Source organism: Cyprinodon tularosa, unplaced genomic scaffold, assembly GCF_016077235.1.
Source record: "Cyprinodon tularosa strain WSP-4 unplaced genomic scaffold, ASM1607723v1 ctg62, whole genome shotgun sequence".
NCBI lineage: Eukaryota > Metazoa > Chordata > Actinopteri > Cyprinodontiformes > Cyprinodontidae > Cyprinodon > Cyprinodon tularosa.
In genome coordinates, this window is record NW_024039363.1 from 268355 (window position 1) to 292500 (window position 24146).

Below are 24146 nucleotides of genomic sequence, written 5' to 3' on the forward strand. Positions count from 1 at the left end.
TTTTGAAGCGTGGTCTGCACTATGGTATTCCACGCCAAAACGCAAGAGGGACAATCACAAAGTAGTTGTGGGTCTGGATACTACCGAGGCGGTGAGGAAGAGGAAAAACGCAAGGGGAAAGTTTGTGTGACAATGGAGGGACATGAAAAGGCAAAAAAGAGCGGGGATCCAGGTGGAAGAAGGAAATGACACAAGGACATACTGGAGGGGCTATGCCTCTCGGCTGGCCTGGGAGCGACCCAGGCTTCCTTAATTAGAGCTGGAAGAGGCATCTGGCTAGTGGTAAGTCTAGGAGTCTCTGCTGAGACTGCTTCCCTCGGTCCCGGAAAAGCAAAAGACGATGAGTACAAGTAAATTAGAATTATAGCATAGTTATTCTTTTAAACAAATTATCTAAAACCTCTCCACACAATGCACAAGCAGTATAGCATGTTTGAAAATGGAGTGCAACTAGACTGCAGAAGCAGTCAGTAAAATAAAATCCCTCCTCCAGTATGCTATTAAACCTTACAATTTGTCAACTCTGACAGCACTAAATGCTTTTTTCAAAGCAAATTCACATTTTTGCTAATTTTTCCACTCTTTTGAGAACAAGAACGTTTTTGCATATGGTTATTATTTTGAAGAATAAAAAAAATGTTTCATGTTGTTTGTTTTTTTACAAATAAATATCTAAAGGCTGTGGCATTTATTTACAAGAGCCACCTTTTACTTATGGAGGACCAACTCTGCCATATTTAAAAATAAATACAGAAATAAATAAATGCTCAAAAAATATATAAGCATACAATTAATTGCCAACAAAAATACATTAAACAAATAAATGTCGTGTGTGAAGCGTTTTGGTTAGCATTTTACTACATCGGTCGAATCTACAGGAGGAGAGTCTGATGTCGAGTCTGAAGTCATTAGAACGTGAGTGGACTATGCCAAATACAACAAAAAATCGCCATCATAGCCAGCGGTCCTTCACACAAGGCTATGCCGAGAGAGGGCCGCTGCAGACGGGCTGCCGTCAGCTTCGGAGCTCCGCTGGTGCCGCGGTCCTCTCAAGTTCGTCACATTTTCTTTTAAATCTGTCAATGGGCCATATGGTGATGCTTAAAAGTATAAAGTTCTCACCTCAAATGATTTTAAAACGTACTTTTATTGAACAACAGCAACAGAAAAGAGAACATTTAACTTAGTACTCTGAGCTCAGTGAGTTAAGAAGATGGACCGCCAAGCCAACCAATGAGCAGAAGTTGACTCTCTAGGACACACCCCCTCCTCATTTGCATAATGAGGCAGAAATGCATAGAGAAATGTAAAAAGGGCAGAGAGAAATGTAAAAAGGGCAGACAGAAATAAACAGCGGCAAAGAAATAACTAAGGTAAAAAAAATACAATGGAAGAATAAAACAGACTAAAATATTATAACATGCACATAAATCAATACTTAAAAATATAAGTAATTAAAAAATAAAGTTGAAGAATATAAAGGACAAAAAAATTAATAACGTAAATATTACAAAGGCAAATAAATAAAGAAGCTAATTAAGAGTTATATACATTTATGTCTCACTTTATAATTTAATTTCTACTTACATTTATTTGTTTATTGTATTTTTGTTGGCAATTAATTGTATGCTTATATATTTTTTGAGCATTTATTTATTTCTGTATTTGTTTTTAAATATGGCAGAGTTGGTCCTCCATATTTACTCAAATACACCAGAATAAAATCAAGTGAAATCAATACAACCAAGTGTCTTAGAAGGCACTTATAAATAAAACAGTCTACTGATATATAAAAAATATTCTCTGTACAACCATGGACAAGGAAGTTTACTTAAACTGACAAAACAAACAAGGACAGCATTTATCATAAAGGTATTCCAGCAGCTCATAGTAAGTCCAGAAGAGAGTTGGAGGTCAACAATACAGAACTGTGGAACTTTCTAGATGCAAAATGAAAAAGTGCATAGAAAACCCTACACAGCAAATCATTTAAACATGAAATGTGCATACTGAAACATGGTAGTATTAATGCCCCCTGAAAATGCTTTTCTTTAGCAGGGGAATGAAATATGCAGAGTTGATAAAAACGATGACGAGACAAATACACATAAGTAGAAGACAGTACCCTTGTCAGATTAAATTATTCTTTTGACTTTATTTAAAAATACAAAGAGGTGAAAAACTTTCACTGCAGAGTAATACGAATAAACTATGCTCATCACGAAATATCTTGCTGGAAAATAAACTAATCATGCTGTGAAGATCCTTACCTTTAACAAGGTAGGCTTTTCTCCAAGATGGCTGCACTGTAAAGGCAACGACTGCTACTGCCCTTTGATAATCTGCAAGAATTTCTTCAAAATATTCCGCCTAGTAAGCTGCAAACTATGACATTCTTGATCACTCTTGCACTTTATAAATGGAAATGTTCATTTCACTGTTGTAAGCTGCTCACTCTCTGTTGAAAATCTGTATGCATCAAGATTTCATTTTGTAAACACTCTCTATATACAAGATGACAATAAACTTTGTCTACGTCTAATATGTGTTAGAATGAACCAGTCAACCCTTATTCAACTGGAAATCTGCACAGTTCTTAAACAATACTTTTAACAGACCCTCTCCAAACAATCTGACAGAGCTTGAATGATTTTACATTAAAAAATTTGGCAAAATATTCAACCTTTCAACATACAAAGCTTATACATAACAGGCAACAGACCACGTCATTGTGATTGCACCAAATGGTGATTCTGCAAACTATTTTATTATAAAGATGAATAAATATGCACGGTGCACTTTTAAAAGAAAATAAGCAAAGAATGTACCGGCTCCTTCCCATCCACATTTATCCAGTGTTTCATATTGGTAATTCCTATAAAGTTTAACAATTACTGTACTTAAAAAAAAAAAAAAAACTTTTATAAGTAGGTGTTCTTTACTGTGCTCAGTAGATATGATGGTAAAAGCAAAAAGATTTGAAAAAGAGTTTCTTCTCCCTAATTTGTTTTTACAATCATGTAATTTATAAGTATCTTTATTGCACATTTTAAAATACCAGAATCTCTATATACCTCTGTGTGCTTACATAAGTTTAAACATTAAATCAGATTTTACATGTCTAGGCTTAATACTTAAGTCGCCAGTTTACCAGGTACTTCATTACTTTTACTTGAGTATTTACTTGTATCGATACTTTCAATTTCTACTTGAGTAAAAATGTGCTACTCTTACTTTAAGATTTTTGTATACTTTTGTATCCACATCTGAAATTCAAATACAATTCTTTGAATTAGTGGTTGTAAATTTGGAAAATGACAAACTGAAATTGGGTGTGAATATTTTTTGGTGCTCATTAATGGATCTACAAGTTAACTTAAGATGTCAGCATTCATTTGTTATGCAGAGGAAAATAAGGAAGTTAGCATTGAGGAAGTTCAGTACAATCTTCTTCCCATGTTGTCAGTCATTTATCATCACCTCAGACAGGAAATCATAAGATCACTCACAAGCTGTTAAGCTACCGACATGAAGCCTCTGGTTTGGCTGCCTCTCCTGCTAGTTCATCTGGTCGATACAGGTAAGAAATGGGCACTTTTTGGGGTAACAACATACATACTGATTCACATTTTCACATTAGTAGCTTGGCAATCCATAAAAAAAAAAAAAACGTTAGTTTGGCAGCAATTCTGCATCTGTTCCGAAAGACTAATCAAAGGCTATTTACTGGTCTATATTCTAGGAAGCACACAAAAATCAGACAGCTGCTTTTCTCCATCGACGAGGGAAATATGGAAAACTGCAGGACAAAAAGCTGTTTTAAGTTGTTGTGTTAAGCCAAAAAAATCACATGAAAGCCTGCAGTTTGAATGGTTTTTTGTTAAAGAAGGTTCTCACCAGCTTCTTATACGTAATGCAAAGTACAATCGGAATGGAGGCTCTTTAGAAATTAATTCACTTAATGTCAGCGACACTGGGATCTACCTATGCGCTGCAACAAAAGAAGGAACAGGGGACTGCGACCTGCCATTTGTATGTGAGGGAACAACTCTGATAGTGGAAGGTAAGGGGAGAGTAACTTGGAAAATAAGAAATATCTCACAGTGTTTCTGCTGATATGAATAAGATAAACAAGTTTTTTTTATGTTTCAGCATCGGTCACAGCAATGGTGAAAAAATTTCTTCTGTGGTTCTCATTTACCCTCCTGGCCATCTATTGCGTGTCTATAGTGACACTTATTGTTGTAAGGAAGGTAAATTATGAATATGTGTGAAGTGATCATGCATACAGAGCAAGACAAAAAAGGTTGCAATAAACTTTATTTTTTCTATTTCAGCAAGGCTTTAATCTGACATTTTGCAAAAGGACATCTAAAACCGAAATGGTAATTTAAGTGTTTCTTTTTTTCTCTATTCTGTGGTGTTAGCTGCTTTCTAACAGGGGTTAAAGCCCTTAAGAGCAAAAAGAGGAAACTGAAATACAGGGGCTGCAAATTCCTGTTCAGACAAGGTGTCACAAACACCATGATATAAACACTTTCCAAATACTGAATATCTGATTTATTGTTCATTCTGAACAATTTCCAACAGAATAGCTTAAAGAAGAAAACACAGTTCAGAGACGTGGTGCAAGAACTCCACAGCAGGGTGAACCTGAGCAAAAGGAAACCAAGTACAAGAGGAAACAACTCCCAAGTTGAGGTATAATATGTTGCAGCACTTTGGGTTCGCAGTTTCTCAACAAATAGATTGCATTTACTTCTGCTGTTGCATTAAGTAAAGAACAACAACTCTTAATGTCTTTCAGGCAGCAAGTGAGGATGGTATCATAACTACTGACGACATCTATCAAAATGTCTGAGGTTGATCTAAAAACTGCTTCAGGAGGATATTGCAAAGCTATGAAACATGTCTGACTCAAAAGGAATGATGAATAAGTCAGTACACTGGTTGGTTTTTTTGCTCAAGCTTGCCAGTGAAATGAGAGAAACATTTTCTGCACAGTAATGGTGCTAAGTAAGGGGGCTTAGTGGCTTATCATTGATCATCTTTCTGTGCAGCTTTCTGCTCCGATCAACTAGTCCCTGCAAGTTTGTTTCTGAGTTGTAACTGGGGGAGTTTCTGCGTGACAGAAGGTGGACTAAATGTGAAATATTAATATGGATTATTCTTAATAAAATATTAAGTTCTAAAAAGGGCATGCATATCTGATCGCTGGTTTTAAAAAGCATTAGGAAAACATGAGGAATGGAGTAGAGTATAGCTCCTAAGATGTAATAAACACTGGTAGGGCTAAGAAGCCTTTTTGTAGAGCAATTTCCAGAAGCCAAAAAAAAAATTTTTAAATAAATTTTTTAAAGATTCTTGCTCAAGACTGAATTTCAAGGTATTGATTCAAACACCCAGATTTCTTTTGAAGTCTCTTTTCTTTCTTTATGATCATTTTGTGAGACTCTGAGTCTTATTACCCACTAAAAAGAAAGAACACCCTGTTGCCAAAAGTATTGGATCATTTGCCTTGAAACTTATTAACACTGTTATTCTCCTCAGCACCTAACTTTAAAGCTGACACAATCCTGACATAGACAGAGATTAAGACTAATTGATCACCGCAGAGAATATGTCTCTACTGCTCCACATTCTAGTGGTGTTATGTTTTACTCTCTGAGGGGTCCTTTAGATTAAGTTGTCCTAAAATGAAGGACAAATAAAGTTTGGATAACTTCAGTTATTGACTGTACCAACTAACCCTTCTCTAATTCTACCATTTAATAAATTATCATCCTCAATAACTTTACTGTTTTAATATTAGGCTACCACCAACAGTAAACAGCTCAATACCTTTTCAGTTTGAAGTATAATCTATTGTTAAAGATATATTAAGTATTAGGCTGAATAGTTTTTATGTAAATGGTACAATGTGTCACTTTGTTAGGAAAAGTTACTTTTATCTATAGTGTAACAATCTTTTATCATATCTAATGGTCATGGAAGTTAAATACACCAGCCTATAGTGCCGCTGCAGTATGCTAAAGCAAACTGCTATAAGATTTTTTAAGACAATGGCTGATTTTTCTCTATTTAAGTATCTGTACTGGTTATTTGTTTATTACTTAGGCAACTTGAATTTTATTTTTGCGATATTTAGATGAAAAATATGCCTGAATTAAAAGAATAAACCAGTTTTCTGCGACACATAACAGACTTAGTTTTAAAAGAGTTTTGGAAATTAATTTCTTCGAAAAAGAAAAAATTGCATTTTTGCAACAGCAAATATCTTTAAAATTGTTTTAAGAAATTTGGCATAAAGGAATAATTGTTTAATATAAAAGTTTTTAATGCTTGTTATAATTAAAATGTGTCCTAGTCAATGGGGTTTTACAGAAACAATTTATTGTATTAATTTGCTGTGCTTTACAAGCAAAATGACATCCAGGGTGTTGTTCGAATTAAAGGTATAGAGGATGATCTTTTATTTCCGGGTGGATCATTTAAATAACTGGTCCTCCTAATTGTCAGTCATTCTGGTGATATGTTTACATAAGGCTGTCCTACGTGCTCAACCCATTAGCCACCTTTTTCTGCACCTGCACACTTTTAGGAATATATCTGTGGTGAGCTACAGTTTCAGCCAGTCATTGAAGCTCACCTTTTTCCACCAAAGTTCTTTTTCTTGTAAGAGAAAAAGTTTCTACGAAGTACTTTATGAGAAGAAGGGCCTCAGAAGAGGCAGGTATATCCAGGAATGCTTTGCGCGGAAAGAGCTCTCCTCGCAAAGCATTATGGGATTTGAAATCACAGCAGCAACTAGTAACAAAGATGGCGCAGTCACTGCGCGACGGAGGAGTTACGCGACCAAAGGGGAGAAAAAAAAGCATTGGTCATCTGTCCGAACTGTAAGTTAACTGAGTTCACTATAAATTCCACTATATAGTCCCTTCTGTCTATAGTGATTGAGGGATTTAGCGGTTAGAGCGGACGTTTGGGCACAGTAAACTTGTATAAGCTTAGAGAACAGCAACTTTTAAACAGAGCGTGCACGAGGAGAAACAGGCATGCTCTCGCACACATTGAATAGGCGTTCCCCCTCAGAAACGGGTAAAGGGTTGTGCAATTGCATTTCTTTTTAAGGTGGAAAGGTCAGGTCTAAATTCACAAAAACCCTCCACAAAACCTTTAAGAAAAAAAGATGATTCCCTAAAAAACTCTAGAAAAAGTGAGAAATTCTATAAATGAATGCTACAGCAAAGAAATCAACCTAATTTTCAGTCATACCAAAATGTCAAGGATTATTATATTGTTTTCCTTTTTTGAGCAGTATATCCTGTATAGTTTTTTTTCTATTGGTACCTCTATTACAACGGTTCCATGCATTGTTTTCCTGCTCCGCCCCTCCTTACAGATTTTGTTGAAAGACTTGTCCTAAAGTGCCTCTCTGCAGCCCTCTCATGAGCCAAAACTCAAGCTTAAGGGCTCGTTCTGGAACCAGAAGGTGCCTATATAGGTGAGGATGTGCCCCTTTCTTTTCTTTCCGTTCCTGCCCTTCAAAAAGTCTGTGCATGCCACTGCTCTGTGTCTTTTTTTAGTATTTGGTGCAGCTGAAAAACAAAATCGTAAAGCAGCTCATCAAAATGTTTCCCGCTGTGCATTTATTATAGCTGATCAGCAGTTTCAATGGAAGGTTACCTCTCCTTCACTTCCTCTTTGGAAATATAAAACTATCACTTTCTCCATGGCCTCGGATTTGTACAGTGCTAGATTGTAGTACAGGAATCCTTAGTTTCAACAGGCCTCTTTCACGGTGTTAAACATTAGGCTTTTTTAGTGTCATGTTTCTGAGCCTCTTCCTCATTTGCTGCATAATTGTTTAAAATGCCTACAAAAACATTTTAACCATACATAAATTGTATAATCATGTTTAAGTCACAAGTGAAAGGTGCAGCAAAAGATGACTTACGAACCCCGTCTGTGGAACCCCTCTGTTACAGGTTTGGATTGAAATGTATTGATTGGTGGAGTCAACAATGTAAGTTACAGATGGAGGGAGCTTGTCCAAATGTGAGGATCATCACATTGGCTAGCAAAACTTACAACACAAATGGTGTCCTTATCGGATCTATTAACACAGCATGAAAACTAGAGATAAAAGATGTGCAGACAATATGTGCCAAAAACAGTTTAATTTGTTAATTACATGAACAAGCATGACTCTTCAAGTTTAAATTTCACTTAGTTTTCCATAAGGATTCCAATCATTTCGCTCCTTTCATTAAAGCTGATATTTAATTTCAAACATCTGCAATACTTTAAGCATCATTGTGGTGTTTCCCTCTAAACCTTCCTTCCCTTTGCAAACTTAATTGTAAAACCATGTAGTGTATGATATCAGATACAAGTGACAATAACAAAGTTAAAGCATTGTTCTCTACATATTTAAAAAAATATATATATTTGGCTTTCACTTTAATGACAGTTTGATCCTGTCTCTCTTTACATACAGTACAGATAAACCTATTTTAACACAAAATGGGTTTTGTCATTCATACATGCACCTGAACATAGAAAAATTATCTTATATTCATTAAAGGCATTTCCGTCAGCAACACCATACATCTATACAAAAAAAAAAACATCTAACTTTGAAAAAGGCCCCAAATGAATGTATTAAACCCTAAGAAATTGATAAAAAAAAAAAAATCTTAATCTGGATGTTTCTTTATAAAAAGAAAAGGCCTGGAGTGGTAAAACATTAAATTAACATTGGTTTAAAGGAGTGACAAGCTGTAAACATCTGTATTAACTGCTCCATCTTGCATTTCTTAAGCAAAAAAATAACTTAAAGGTTTTCTTTACACACAGTTTGAGTAAGTTGAGTAAGCCTGAGTAAGTAGAGTGGATTCTGTACCTTTATAAAACACTTTTTTTCTTTGAAGGATATTGTTCACAGTTCAGAGTACAGTTCCTGCAGGGGTCCAGGAACAGGACCGGGCTTAACAGAAGGAACATTTAATGTCAGTAATCAATACGCAGAGGAAACCGGTTATCACAGGTGATAGAAATAACTTGAAAGTATAATATTTTGAGTCAAATATTTGCATTTTTTAATTTGTATATACTTAAACCGACCTATCAACTGTTACAACACATTTCTTTCGATTAGAAAGGTTATAATCATTTTGAGGAGAAAGCACACCCTGTTTGAGGTCAAGGCTTTATGGATCAGGATATTGTCCAATTGGTGTTCTCTTTATCTGGATGTAACATTGCTTAAATCTAAAGTGTTCAAAAACATATACTAGACTTTATCAAGTAATATTGTTTTTATCAAAGCAAGGCCAAATGCAAAAAATAAACATTGGGGAACATGGACGCCAGCTGCTCTCAGAGTCCTCAATTCATAAAACAACAATTGTGATCATAACTTGCCAAAATGGGCAAAACAAATTAAAAAAAAAATTTTAAACAGCACAATTTGCAGCTGTCTTGTCACTTGTGAATGCATCTGCATAGGAAAGCATGTTAGCCAAATATCAGACCACATGTCAGCCAAAGCAGAGGCATAGCAAGGTCATTCAAGGCATGAGGAAACAAACCGGATCTGGTGAAAGGATTTAAAGTAGGAACAGCAAAAACAAAAAGTTTGCTCTAAAACAAACTTTAGTGATGCTGTAAAGGGAAGTGTTTCCTACAATGGAGATGATTGATTCTTACACAGCAAACTTCATGTTATTACTACTAAAGGTGGAAGGGGTTTATTACCTGTAGGATCTCTGTATAGTTTTCATTTAACACCAAACTTCCTCATGTTGGCTTCACTTTTAGATCAGTATTTGATTTTGGGCTTTATTTCACCTTACGTAAGTCTTTAGAAACCTTTAAACGATCAATATGACCTTATAAATCCCTGCATTTCCAAAAAGCTACACTTCTGTCTTACACTAACACAAAGAAACCAATTGTTTAACACATCATCAGCTTTCTAGGTGTCGATGTACTTCAAGTCAACTGTGTGACTGTTGCGGATGGAAAATGGCCTCCAAGCCAGAAATTGCAGAATGGCGATACACATAGGCACCAGGCAGACCAAGTAGAACATAACACTGTGGAGGTTTTCCAAAGCACTAGAAATGAAATGGAAGAAAAACAAAGAATTAATTTCATTTCCAGCTCTTTTTTTCTCATAAAATACCTTTATTGAGCAAACATATTCCAAAAGGTCTTAAAAACGTTTTCTAAAGTTATATTCATTAATTGAATCTAATATATTGGGACTGAAGAATAATTCAATATCAACATCTACCTTCATATATAATTATTCAATTAACAATTTAATTAATACTATCAATTGAAACACCAATATTTCAATATAAACTACAGCATTTATCAGTGACTGACATTCTGGGTTGATATAGCTTTATGAATTCTGTTTTTCAAAGATCATATTTCTAAAATGTTGCATTGAAAGAGTTTTATAAACTAATTAAGAATAATTATCATAAATGTGTACAGGCATCTGTTGTGGGCATTCTTTATTTTGTCTATATCAACATCAAGCTTATATTGTAATAACCAAAATTAGAATATCATGATACTGAGGAAATGAATGGCATGGCCTAAATTTAATCTTGGCCATGCCATCCATTCCAAATATTCTGCAATTTTCTTGTATACACACAGTTTCGCTATTTGGCTTTAAAATTAGGTTACCTGTGACCTTTGAACTGAAAGAAGTAAGTCATTATCTATTAATCATTTACTATGTCGATGCTAAAGGTAAAATAATGTCAGTTCTTGCTTCAGCTCCCAGACTGGGATTATTTTGACAGTGTTACTTAGTTGTTTATTCAAATAAATGTCAGCGTTTTGTCAGTTCGATCTAAAAAGACAATTTGGAATAAATGACAAACAGCTCAAATACTTGATTTGAATAAGACAGAAATAAATGTATATATAAATTAATTGATTCAAACTTCAAATCATTTTGTAACAGAGCTTAACAAAACCAATATGATCTATCATATATTTTGTGGAAAGTTTTCTATTTTCGGAACATGTTCCCAGTTTTCTGGCAGAATTTGATTTTCTTCTGTGCAGTTAGCTTAAATTCATTGCAATTATTATCAATAACAATAATATATTGGTGAAAATGGGCAGATTAAGTGTTAACTTAAGAAATTAAATCTATACATTTAAAGGCTAGAAATTATTTTTTTTAGATATTCATTTATAAAAGTTAAAGAACAAATAAAAAAATAATCATTGTTGTTGGTGCAATGAATTGCATATACCTTTGATTTGACTCCTTGGCCACATCTTTCAGCTCCTCATACCCAAAGTGGTTTACGATATTAAGGACTATCATTGGAGCCAGAGACTGGGCTGGCTTGGTGAACAGAGCATTAGTTCCAAACACCATGGAGGAGAGAGGAGAGCTAAAAAAACACAAAACATCAACAAAATCATATAAAGTTCATGTAATCCATTTTGATTCCAAACAAAAGCCTCCACTAGCTTTACAGGATCATTTCAAAAATTAAAGCCAAACTGTTATCTTTGTCAAATCAAGCACATTCTGACATTGAAACAGCAATCCAATTTGCATTTCCAAACAAAATTAGGGTATAAAGCTCTTTGAAAGAGGGTAAACCTTATTAATTGAAGGGAACTTCTTAATAAAAATACTGCAAGTCTGTCAAAGAAATTTAGAAAATATATCAGCGTATCTAATTTAATTTAATGCCTTTAATGTAGCAGGGTTTTTTTCTTTTGTTTTTTTTACCTGCGCTTGTATTTCTGCAAATCTACATCGATGATATCAGCCAGAGGCAGGCCAAAGAGACTGAAGGCTGCTTGTATAATCACCCTGCATGAAGGAAAGAGAACAGAAAATTAAAACATGCTTTATGTTATGCATAGAAAACAGTCAACAGTATAATCAAAGCTGCTTACATATTTATAGTGAGGAAAAATGCCAAGAAGTAGTAACTTTGAGGACCAAGTGCAAGCATGAGGACTGCCATTCCAGCCTCAAAGATAAAGGTGTAGAGGATGATCCTGTAGTAGCCAAGACTTTGCAGCAGACTCTGACTACTTAGAACTAAAAGCTGGAGAGGATACAGTGAAAAAATAGAAATAATTATAGAAAATTAACATGTAGATGCAGAAAAAAAAAGAACACACCAACATGTCAATCCTTTAAATGTAAAAAAAGAGCATTAACCTGTGGTAAGATGAATCCAGCCCCATACATGAGGCTCTTGGCTAATGACGGAAGGGCATCTGGAGGAATCAGGTGCTCGGTGAATATCATGGTGAAGTTATTTAAGAAAGCCAACATGAACACCTGGAAGAAGTTCATGGTCACAAACAGCTGAAAGTCTCTGTTGGTGAGAATCTGCCATGTCTGTGTCTTTAACATGGAGAAGGAGCATGCTGGTTTATGTGCCGCCTGGTCGGCGCAACCCTGAACATCTGACTCAGATATTTTACCATAATCAAAGCGGCTTTCACTGTGCATACCAGTGTACATCATGCAGATGCAGCTTATTATGGCAATCAGCACTGTGAATGACTGGAAAGCTGAGAAGTTTTCCATGTTTGTGGACACCATGCCACAGAAAAGAACACTGGACGACCCGATGAGGGAAGCCACCTGAGACAAAGACAAAAAGAGGTATAAGTTGGACGTACTGTACTGACTTTAAATGGACCAGGGCAGCTGTGGTGGGCTTACCTGGCTGTATTTTATGAGTCTTAAACGATTCTGATGTTGGCTGGAAATCTCTGCGAATAAGGCACACTGTGCCAGCAGCACGAAAGTCAGCATGCCGTCAAAGGCACACAGCGCCACCGTCAGGTGTAAACCATTCATCCAGTCATCTGGGGAGTAGGAGCGCCACGGGAACCAGGCAATGAGAAAAGCCAGAGAGTAGAGGGGAGCGCCGTACAGGATGGAGAGACGTCGCTGAGAGCAGCAAGGGACCCTGGAGTTATCTTGCAGGTAACCAAACAGAGGGTCATTGACTGCATTCCACACCATGTACACCACCTGTGGGGAGGGAGTATTTAATTGTTAACAGGTACGGCACAATGCATTCACTGGTGAATTTCTAAGAAATGCATTTAAAGGACTAAATGATTTTTTTCTATTTCGATTTTTTTTTCGATTTATCGAGCAATAATCGGATAGCCAAAGGTTCCTTAAAGAAGATTTATTACGAATTTAAACCAGGTGAAACTAAAACTTTTCCACTCGAGGAGTTCTGGATAGAGCATATTCACAGATGAAAAAGTGTTTATCTTAAATGCAAAATGTTTAAATATTTTTACATTTTTATTTCAGTTTTTCTAGTGTTTATAACGCTACATTTAAACTCATTCTTAAAAACTTGCAAGGACAGTCTTATCAGGATTCAGGTGACTGAAGTAAACAACTCATACATATTCAAACAAGGCTGGGTCATGGATTTGCATCTGACTTGGTATAATGGAGGATCGGCCTCCATGTTCTTAAGAAAAATGCATTTTTCACTCCAGGTTGCTCAGCTGCATGCATTCAGAACTGAAACCAACACCCAAAGGTATGAAAAATACATAGAAAAACTGAGTTCAAGACAGACTGCCTTTTTTTTTTAAAAGAATGTTGTAGTTGATATGACCTGGAAAACCCATAGAGTCAGGCTTCTAACAATTTCTTCCAAAATTTTAGCAAAAAGAAGTCTTATTTAAAACCCATCAGTAGAAAACTAACATTTCAAATCAGTCTCAACAAATTGTCCCACATTATGGTGATTTAAAATATGTAAATTCCCTTGCAATTCACTTAGGTTCTCATCACTTTGCGTTAACTTTAATGTTTACTTCTAAAAAATATATATACTTAAGATAATGACATGACAAAATGCATTACAGTTCATTACCATTTGTATCTTTGCTTCTTTCTGTACGTCTGCTTCTCTCTCCTTGAAGGCCTTGTTAGCCTCAGCAGATGGCTGCTCATACTAAGCCTGCTCCTGCTGGAGATATCCTCTTGTTAAAGAGAGTTTTCCTCTCCATTGATGCAATCAGCTGGTTTTCTTTAGATATAAACCTTGAACCAATCCGACTGAGTTGTCTCTATAAAGTGCCTTAACATGTGTGGCAGTATATAAATAAAAGGGTTTGCATTAATAAATATTTTTGCATGGTGACAGAATTAAAAGGTTAAAGCCTAATCAAAATGTTTATATCAAGAGATTCATAACAAATTCTGAATTAAAATACCTTTAATTGATGGAGCAGCTGCAATTAATGATTTTAATAACCTTTTAAAAGAGAGAGGAGGTTTTCTTTATGCTTATAAAAATCCAGGAAGCAACTCCTTTGAACAGAAGAATCATTACTAAGATACTCACTTGTGACTGGTGGAAAGCTACTTCAGATATATTGTACTTGTTCAAAAAGAGTTTGACATAGTAGAAGCTAAAAATATTGTTGATCATGGCTGATCCCAGTGTAGTCATGGCATATGCAAAAGCTGCATGGTTGATCCCAAAGTTCATCCATAGTCGGGCCATGTTGTTGCTGGTTAGTCCTCCTATGTCTCCAATACGCGACTAACTAACTAGTTCACGTTATGCATCGCAAAAAGCAAAACTCATTTAAAGGATCTTATGGAGGAAAGGCGCGTTTAAAACTGAGATGTTTTGTTTTTCTATTCTCATTTGTAGGTGCGCCTTTTCCCGTCAACGTCACCATTGGAAAGAATAAGGAAACGAGCAGCAGCCAGCAGAATCTAAACAAACTTAATGCAGAAAACACTTCCGAGTGGTGTTTAGTTAGGATTGAACACACGACTCATTGGGTGGTTACAGGAATTTATTTCCTCCACTAAGTCTTCTGTGATTGGATGTAATGTATGCCAGTCATCAAACAGTAAACGTCCGCCATATTGTGAGTGGCTAGTTTCCTTTTGAAAACGGTACAAGCAAGAGTCATACATGAATGCATGAAGCTCCTATATATATATATATATATATATATATATATATATATATATATATATATATATATATATATATATATATATATATATATATACATACATGTAAAGAGATAGATAGAATTCCTCTGCATATTTTTTTTATTACATTTAATTTACAAACACAAAAGCCTTTATACCTGTTAATTATGATCATTTGTCTACTAAAAGCTATTGAAAAACATTTAAGATTAGAACAATGCAGGACAGCAGATCAATAAAATATTTTTTATACAAAAGTATGCATTGAAGAAAAGTATGTTTGATAAATGCACAAAGGTTGTTATCTTAAAAGGGTATTTTTCACCTTAAAAATGCCCCTGTCTGGATCTACCTTGACAATATGCCCAATACAAAACCTTTTGTTGAACCAAACAAAACCATTTTAATTGCTTACATATCCATGCTAATATACATATTTACTTACCATTTTTGAAAATGCTGTATTGTTGCAACAAAAAAAACAGTATTATACGTTTACATGTGGGCTGATGGTTGCTTTTGTTGGTGAAACCTAAGTTTTACGAATGGGTTGTCTTTAATAGAATTCTATTGACACATAAAACACAATTATCTATCATTATTATCATCATTTTTTATTCTGACATGCCCTTCACAATATGGCGACCAAGTCACCAGGTTTTTATATCTGAGTGTTAGCGCCCTCTAGTGCCATTTAAGGAAAACAGCGCGTTGTTGTTTTTAAACTCTATAAAATGTTAGACATTATTGCACATTTCATCGATCCACTTTGGATAATTCAGACGATGAGTTCCAAAATAAGAGAAACAAAAAAACTTTTCTTATAAAGAATTACTAACTTCCTCGTGTCTCTTTGCTGCCCCCTACTGGTTTCCTGACGTACATAAAGGGTTTTGCCACGTTGCTCTGGACAACAGAAGTTAAAGCCGCTCTCACAGAGGATGCAGACCGTCTGTAGACCGGTTTGAAGACAAGGGACGCGACTCTGAGCTACGGTGTCACACTGGCAGTTTTGGGTTCCTGTTTTCTGTAAGCTGGAAACAATTCAGCTTGAAAGATGTTGACGGATATGATTTTGGAAGAAGAGTTTGAGAAGAAAGTGGATTCCTGGTACAACCAGCAGGACATTGAGGACGGTAAGTGCGCTCAGCTGGAGAAGGACGCGCCCTAAAACCGCGTCTGGCTGACTGTAGGCTGACAAGTAGTGGCTACTCACACTAACCACTGGAGCTCATGCTTTAAATGCTTTAAGGAAATCTATTGTTATTGATAACTAAATAAAGTAGCTGATTTGCAATTGTTGTAGAAAATAATTTGGGCTACTCTTTAGACAGGAGCGCACTGATCATGTGTTGGAAGATTAGAAATAATTTAGACGGGAAGGCTCTTTGTTTAGGACTTCCTCTGGCTGCCACATCCTCTATTGTTTAACAAAAATAAGTCATAAATCTATGTGCTTCCATCATAGCAAAATGAATTATTTATGCAGAGTTCACTCTTAAGACTGCATTATAATATCTAAATCTACAAAGGCATAAAACTGCCAAAAGCAGAGGAAAAATAAAAATAAAAACTAAATGTATATAAATATATAGTTGTCCTCTAAAGTGCAAACATTTTGGATATACTTTAAGATTAATTATATATTGATGCTATGATAAATACTAGTTCCAGATATAATGCATAGTGTATTCTGCTGAGGTCAACCGAACTGCTGTCAAACCTTCAGTTTTAGAAATTAACATAATGCAATAAACCAGTTGTAAAGGTCTCTATACCCTTAATTTAAATTTCTTTGAAGTTCTGTGAAGTGCATTAATTTAGAGCCAATTCACAACAAAGCATGGCTCAGAGTTTTTAGAGTAGGTCACCAAATGAGAACATATCTTTTCAGCTATCTGTAGTCGACCTCTTTGTTTTTTATTTATTTATCCCCCGCCCACTAAAACTGAGGTATTTAGAACTATTTATACACAATTCATTCATCTTGATTTACAAACTTCAGCTCTGGCTAAAAAATACTGTAAATGGTGGCCCTCTGTGACAAGCAGTGTTATTGTTGTTTTTTTATCTTTTTTTTTTTAAACACATAACTTTTATTAGATATAACACAAAAGAAAAACATGCTGTTTGGTTTGGTTTTGCCTGATTTAAAAAAAAAAAAATCCTGCAAGAATTTAAAATGATGGCAGACCTGGAGGTTATCCGTAGAAGAAAATCATTCTTTCTTACAACCAGAATCCTTAGCTCAGACCTGATGCCAGAAGGTTGTTGTCACATGTAGGTCACAAGCAGCACTTGGGGGCAATACCTTCAGCTCATTTCGTATCATTGTTGGCTTGTTGGCAGCTTCACAACCTAATACTTTGGAGGATCAGCATTGTGCCAAATATTATTATTCTTTTCCCCATACTATGCTGTGTATATGTATAATTGTTAATCATTTTGTGTGCTCTTCATTTGCACATTAAAGGTCCTGTTCTCCAACTTCTCTGGAACTTATAGCTTTAGCTATATAATGGTGGGCAGAATACTTTGAAGGTGTCGAAACAACAACTGAACTTTATTTTAGGCTAATCGGATTCAGTATTCCAGAAGGCTGGCCTAATTCTACCATAATTATTAGTTTATGGGTGTGCACAGTTATGCAACCAGGGGATTGATGTTTCTTTGTGTAGAATTGTCCTCTAATTGATTCATTTTTTAATTTATTTATTGAATCCTACACTATATGTGAAGTAAGGCCCGTTATTAAATAACCATTGATTATATGTTGTGTGTCCTACCATGATGAGATAACAAACCTATTGAAATGTACGACATGAGAATTGGAAAAGATCAATAACAAAACTTGTTCATTATCTATTGAATAAAAAAATTGATTGAATCAATTTGATGTTGTTTATCAAATCCTTTGGCCCCTTTAGCACATATGTTGGACTGAATTTACAGAGCAGAGAGCATCATAGGGTGTTTTTTAAATGCTGTTTTAGGTGCTCAGAGCCTGACTGGAACTCATCATTTTCCGAGTTTAGAGAATGGGATTAGTATCGAGTTACTGAGATGTTTATAACTAACACAGGTTAGATCCTTCCACCTATTGGCACGTGTGCAGCACAGATTATTTAGACAGTTTCAAGTAAGTAACCAGAATATTGAGTTTGCTCAGAACATTTTGTATAATTTTAGAAAAAGCATGAATCTGTGGAATTATTTTTAAAAGTTGCAAAAATCATTAAGGTTATGATTAACCCTAAATTTTAATATTCCTGAATTAGACAAAGTCTTCAACACTCTACATGATCTCCTGTGTCTCATCATGGGAATTAAAAGAATAGTAGAGTCCTTTCCGCCCTCTAAATGTACCATAGATGGGAAGAGTGTGGATGCAAGACACTTGAATTATTATGCCTATTAAATTCTGCGCCCAAGCAGATGTTGTTAGGATTTAATATACTGTGCAGCTGTCCAGAGAAACAGAAAATTGTGACAGCTAACAATGTCCAGAGCTGGTGGGAATTAAGCAGATGCAGAGTAACAAGGCATTCAGAGGACTCTTCCAAAAGTACTGAATATTTAAAGTATACAATGAGTTATTTGTGTAAGTAATCCTTACATAAGCCAACTCCAGCCTGTTTCCATTGTAAAATTTGTGGTTAATAATTTGTTTCTGCTTTGTTTAGATCTCCATCTGGCAGCAGAGCTGGGCAAAACTCTCCTGGACCGGAACCATGACCTGGAGCAGGCCCTGCAGCAGATGTATGCTACCAACCAGGAGCAGCTGCAGGAGATAGAGGTCAGAAATGTTTGGGGAAAGAAAAAACAACAGCTGCTTTGACCGTAAACATTCAGTTATGTAGAACATCTGACCGTGATGCATGGTGTCATAAATCAACAAAAAAGCAGGATGGTGAAAAATCTAATCCAGGTTAATCTGACTTTATGAGGTATTTGGAAATATCTTAATTGCCATAATTGTTTTTAAGAGTATATAAGAAATATATTTCACCAGTTTGAAAGATTTTGATTTATTCTATTATTGGATGCAACAATTTGCAGAATCATTAATTGAATATAGCTGAGGTCGGGCAGTTTCTTGGTTAAACACCATTATTTTAGCTAAAAGACGTCCAACATTAAAGCTTATATTTTGCTGCCAGATTATCTCAACCTATCCACAGTGCTGATCTGTACAACCTGGAGGACACGCCACCCAGTAGGTCAGCAGATGTAAGAGTCTTAATTTGTTTACAGCAGGGAGAGAGTTGCGGCATGAGGATTTATTAAAGTTGTTATGCTAATCCCAATACTTCTCTATGACCCTTGTACTAATAAGTCTGGCACTGCAAGGACCACATGCAAAGCTGCAAGTACACGTGAGTGGGGCTCCATAAAGCTGGAGTATGTTTAGCTCAACTAGAACCAACTCTTAAAAACTTATGTTTGTATAAGTGACATATAAAAAGGCAGATGTTGTTGTAATATTTCACAAACTAACTGAACATTTACTTAGAAATCACTGAAGTTATGCAATTTTTTTATTTGTTTTTTATTTTTTCATGGAAGCTGCTGATTTTGTTATCCAGTTAACAGAAAAGTCTTGGATGAAATTGTTATTTGGTAGTTTTCTGTTATTATCAGCTGTAAGGCATCATTAAAGCTAAGAAAAACATTTAATCAGTCTTATGTTTGTACATTTTTACACTTGTGAAGGAATAATAAGGATATTTAATGTCTAATAGCTGATATGTAATGTCTAATAGTTGCTTATCTGCTCTAAATTGTAACAGAGAGTTTAAGAGATTGTTTTTATTCCCTTCTCTCATCATTTGGCTCTATGTGTGGTGGCAAAATCAATAGGGGTCTGTACAGATAGAAATTAGTTTTAGACTTTTTATGATTATTAAAGCGCTATGGGGAAGGGAAAATCGTCTGTCACAACATTTATACCCCAGCTACAAAGGAGCTCTAATTTAAGTTATTTTTTTTTCTATTAGGTTTATTCTAAAGAAATTCAAAGTGGTGAGAGTTATTTTCTCTTACAGATTTAACACAACTAAAGTTGAGATTTTTTGAAAGGTTTTATTGGGAATATATGCTACTGCAATGAAAGCTGTATTTATTTGTACTCATTTTTGTCAATGAATATTGAAGAAGATGCGGATTTGAAAATGCTAAATAATCAGATTCATCACTGTAGAACAAATGTACATTAAAACAGGCTGTAAAATAGAATTTCTAGGTTGTTTTTTAATCATTTACCTAAGTGAAAGAATGAATCGGTACCTTAAGGTGATGCCACAGCTTCTAAAATGTTTTTTTTTTTCATTTGTTAGTCTGCGGTTGGATTTCTGAAATGTGAACAAGTAATTTTTTTTTTCTTTTATATTAGTACCTGAGCAAACAGGTGGAGCTCCTGCGTCAGATGAATGACCAACATGCTAAGCTGTACGAGCAGCTGGACATGGCTGCCAGGGATGTGGAGCAAAGCAACCAAAGACTAGTGCAGGACAACCGGCTGGCCCAAACTAAGATCACCGGGTCAGTTAACCAACAAACCTAACCTTTATAATATGAATCACTATGATTGTTTTAAAAGTTAAAACATTTGAATGTGGTGATTTTTTTCCTTTTTATTCCAGTTTAACAGAGACCATTGAGAGCCTCCAGAGCCTCATAGAGGAGCTGCAGACCCAGATGGATGAGCTAAAGGCGGCTCAGGCAGAGAGAAACAAGAGAGAGCTGGCAGAGCAGCGACGTAGTTTCGGAGCACAGAGTGTGTCGTGTCTCAAGGAGCTGTATGACCTCCAGCAGGACAGGTAATACTCACGAGGTGGCTTCATTACATGATGCAGCTGCAGGTGTAACCTCAGGTTGTGATGGGAGGACTGTAATCAAAGAGGAAGTGGTGAGGTAGACTGGAACAAAACGGTTATGTAACAAATCACTATTACCTGCAGAGTAATAATGAACTACTCTACAGCTGATTTGTTATTTAACACCAAACTCTGTTCATATGAGCATACAATGGGTGCCAGATGAAGCTGCTAATCCTGTTTCATGACCCTCAGTACTCTCAGCCTTTGTATGCTGAATTGACATCCGCAGATCACCCAGAGGATGTCTGCAGGACAGGGAAGTTAATCCCTCCCTACTGTTAGCACTGTGCAAATAAACACGCATAGAGCTGCTAGCTTCAGGACAGGTGTGACCGTTGCAAGTAGTCATACATGTGACCCTTTTATATTTCTCTTTTCACAATTTTTAATGTGTTTTTTTTTAAGATTTTGATAATTAATAATGGGCCAAAAATACTGACGTGTAAGGAGAGTTATTGTCAAACACCATGTTAGAAATAAAATGAGGGAAAGCGTAGCATACTTTAACTCTTAGCTTCCTTTACTTTGACATGCTGCAATAAAATTCAATGCAACCAGTTCCTATTGAAGAGTCTAACTGATGAATAGTAGGCAACAAATAAGATAAATATAGAGTCACACACCAGGCAGGACAGGGGTGGTCTAGAGCTTTGAACAGCTCAGTGCTGAAAGGAGCTGTAAAATTTCACAGCTCAGCTTATTTTAGTTTTTTAGTTTTGATTGGTTTGCTTTTTCCATTTATTTATTTTTGCAGATATATTTTTAAAACAACCATGAGCCCATTTGCAGTTTCCCCCTAATCGTTATTTGACAAACGGAAAACATGATTGCAAAGATCTTCAGGTCTAAATGTTACTTTTAGCCCACATGCAAACCATTTTCTGTGAGGTATACTATCATTGCACAACATATTGTGAGAACCATACTAGTGTAGAAACCTGATGGTGGAAGCATCATACCCTGGAAATCTAATTCAAAGAAAGGGAACTACTAACCAGATTTGATGAGAGATTGGAACTAAGGTGAAATACATTTTCTATTTGACCCTGAGTCCACCCTAAATCTAAATGATCCTCTGTGACTGAAACCTTCTGTACAAAAAGAAGTACAAAAAAGCTTTAGTTAACAAATAAAAATTTATTTCAGAAGACTTTCTATTAAAACATTTTTAATAGGCAGTGTATACCATGCTTTTCAGATTTTTATTTCTGAAAAACAAATGTAATTACTGCTGTGAATCAAATTTACAAGAAATCCAACTGAAATGCTTTGTATTTTTCTCTTCCACAAAATGTCAACAAAGAACATTGCCGGTTGTGTTTGGACATTTTATTGTGGGCTGTGAATAGTGTGGGCTGTGTGCTATAGTTTTAAGTCCATTTTTCAAAGAATTTGTATTAAAACAGATTAAATTGTCTTCTGCAAAGGTAAATTACAGAGTAATACATTTTTGATTTTTCTTTTGTTTGGTTTTTTTCTCGGGTTACAAAAATAGATGATTTCTCATGATAAACGTGCATTAAATGCATATTTCTGTCCCAGGTATCTGACTCAGAGCGATGGACTGTGGTCTCCTCAGAGCTTCCTCTGTGACAGAGACAGAAGCCCTGACCCAGAGGAGGAGAACCGGGCTCTACAGCACTCCATCCAAACCCTTCAGAGGCAGATTGCCACAGAGCGAAGCCGTAGGGAGGCTGCAGAGCAGGAGATGGAATGTACATCCAGGGAGAATAGAGGCCTGGAGCAGCGGCTGGCCCGGCTAGAGGGCTGCTGGGCCCGGCAGATGGAGCTGGAAGAGGAGGTGGAGCAGCTGCGACTTCTGTGGCGTGCCAACAGGTTAGAACTGTTAGCAAGTGTTTCTGTTTTCATTATTCATGCATTTAGGTCTGTGTTTAGTCTACTGCAACCCTCTTTCTACCCATTCGGGCAAATAATAAATTTTATGCTTCCAACTATTCTGAACCCAGCATTCAACCTTCTAACTTTATCTAGTTAAGACTCTAATTTCATCCTGATGTTCCAGTATTCTCCGTGAACTTGCTTCCTGTCCATTTTAGCATTAGGTTACGTGAAACTTGCTTTCATCTGCACCTGAAAGGCCTGGCTGCTGATATTTTGATGTAGTATGTATAACTTTTAATTCCTTGTCTTATTTAGCTCACCCCATATTTTAATAAATTCTGGGCAGCCAGGTTTCCTGTCTCTAACGAAAAGCATTCCCACAGCATGATGCTGCCATCACCATGCTTTACAGTTGGGTTAGTGTTTTGGGATACATTCAGTGTCTTTATTCTTTCACGTCATGGCCCTCATTTATGTGGTAGTTTTGGAGGGAATCTGATTTTTTACTTTATTTTATTGGGGTGTTAGAGTAAAAGGATATGGATGCATGCTGGGGTTTCAGATTTATATCTTTAAGAAGATAAACTTTTTTTTTTTTACTGTTTTTGTGATACATAATGTTGGTGCATACCATGAATTTTAAATAAAACATATTAAAGTGTGTGATTGCAAAAAGGAGTTTAATTAGGTATCGGTATGCTGTGAATTGCAATTATTTGAAAATGCATCCTTGTTTCTGTTTTCTCAGCAAATTCAGAAGACCAGAGCAGCTCCTGCTGCCTGAAACGGTGTTTTTTGCCTTTGAAGAAAGGCAGAGTGAAGCAGGCGACCCGTCAGAGAAGGAAGAGGAGCAGACGAAGCAAGTTCGACAGAGGTGTCACAGCGACAGTGTTTTAAAGGCCACAAATACAGACGAGCTGCGCCGTAGTCACGAGCAGCTGTGCATCAGGAGGGCAGAGGCAGTAAAACAGAGAGGCATCTCTCTGCTCAATGAGGTGGACGCACAGTACAGCGCCCTCCAGGTTGTTCATTCACAGCATGTCTGGGTTTGAATTATATCTAGGGAAGCACACCAGAACACTTATTAACAGTACGTTTGTGTTTTTTAGGTTAAATACGAGGAGCTGCTGCAGCGTTACCGTCATGCAACAGACGGATTGAGTTACAAAACTGTCCAGGCCTCCAGCGTTTCCCCTGCCAACGCATGGGCGCGCCGTCGCTTCTCCAGCTCGGCTGTACCTTCTGATCTAAAGGTTCTTCCTGAAGACGGCCAGCAGCCTGAGTACAAAGTTCTCTTCAAGGAGATCTTCAGCCGCATCCAAAAGACTAAAGAGGATCTCAGCGAGAACAGGCAACCGGCAGGCAGCCATAATTCTGCAGAATGACTGTCCTTACTTCATCTACCCTAGATTTGCTTTGATTTC

General features: G+C 36.2%; 2 protein-coding genes and 1 long non-coding RNA gene across 3 annotated transcripts in view; 2 read left to right on the plus strand and 1 right to left on the minus strand.

The window, feature by feature from the left end:
- Nucleotides 1-4591: 4591 nt before the first annotated feature.
- On the plus strand, nucleotides 4592-5792 carry LOC119798359. The gene is made up of 2 exons (XR_005282708.1): nucleotides 4592-4701; nucleotides 4808-5792. It is a non-coding gene; the product is annotated as an uncharacterized LOC119798359 (long non-coding RNA).
- A 3091-nt stretch (nucleotides 5793-8883) lies between these two features.
- Nucleotides 8884-14830, minus strand: mfsd13al (major facilitator superfamily domain containing 13a-like). Its single transcript, XM_038307811.1, has 7 exons — nucleotides 14394-14830; nucleotides 12734-13048; nucleotides 12221-12652; nucleotides 11950-12104; nucleotides 11780-11863; nucleotides 11289-11432; nucleotides 8884-10121 (listed from the first exon to the last, which is right to left on the minus strand). The coding sequence occupies exons 1-7, from the start codon at nucleotides 14553-14555 to the stop codon at nucleotides 9980-9982; spliced, it is 1434 nt and encodes a 477-aa protein (XP_038163739.1). The 5' UTR covers nucleotides 14556-14830; the 3' UTR covers nucleotides 8884-9979.
- A 1074-nt stretch (nucleotides 14831-15904) lies between these two features.
- The window catches only part of cdr2a (cerebellar degeneration-related protein 2a), a 9061-nt gene continuing 819 nt past the window's right edge, over nucleotides 15905-24146 (plus strand). The window contains exons 1-7 of the mRNA XM_038307719.1: nucleotides 15905-16137; nucleotides 18685-18797; nucleotides 20394-20542; nucleotides 20644-20820; nucleotides 22423-22716; nucleotides 23471-23744; nucleotides 23832-24146. The exon at nucleotides 23832-24146 is cut by the window's right edge and continues 819 nt beyond it. Coding sequence (XP_038163647.1) covers nucleotides 16059-16137; nucleotides 18685-18797; nucleotides 20394-20542; nucleotides 20644-20820; nucleotides 22423-22716; nucleotides 23471-23744; nucleotides 23832-24107 — 1362 coding nt within the window. The 5' untranslated portion in view covers nucleotides 15905-16058 and the 3' untranslated portion in view covers nucleotides 24108-24146. The remainder of the gene's footprint in view (nucleotides 16138-18684; nucleotides 18798-20393; nucleotides 20543-20643; nucleotides 20821-22422; nucleotides 22717-23470; nucleotides 23745-23831) is intronic.

Bases quoted from the DNA above. Each gene is read 5' to 3' on its own strand.
- mfsd13al (XM_038307811.1), bottom strand. From the start codon at position 14,555: ATGGCCCGACTATGGATGAACTTTGGGATCAACCATGCAGCTTTTGCA. The intron at 11,864-11,949 runs GTAAGCAGCTTT...TCCTTCATGCAG, and splicing joins TTTTTCCTCACTATAAATAT to GGTGATTATACAAGCAGCCT. The intron at 10,122-11,288 runs GTATATGCAATT...TTTCATTTCTAG, and splicing joins GCCAAGGAGTCAAATCAAAG to TGCTTTGGAAAACCTCCACA.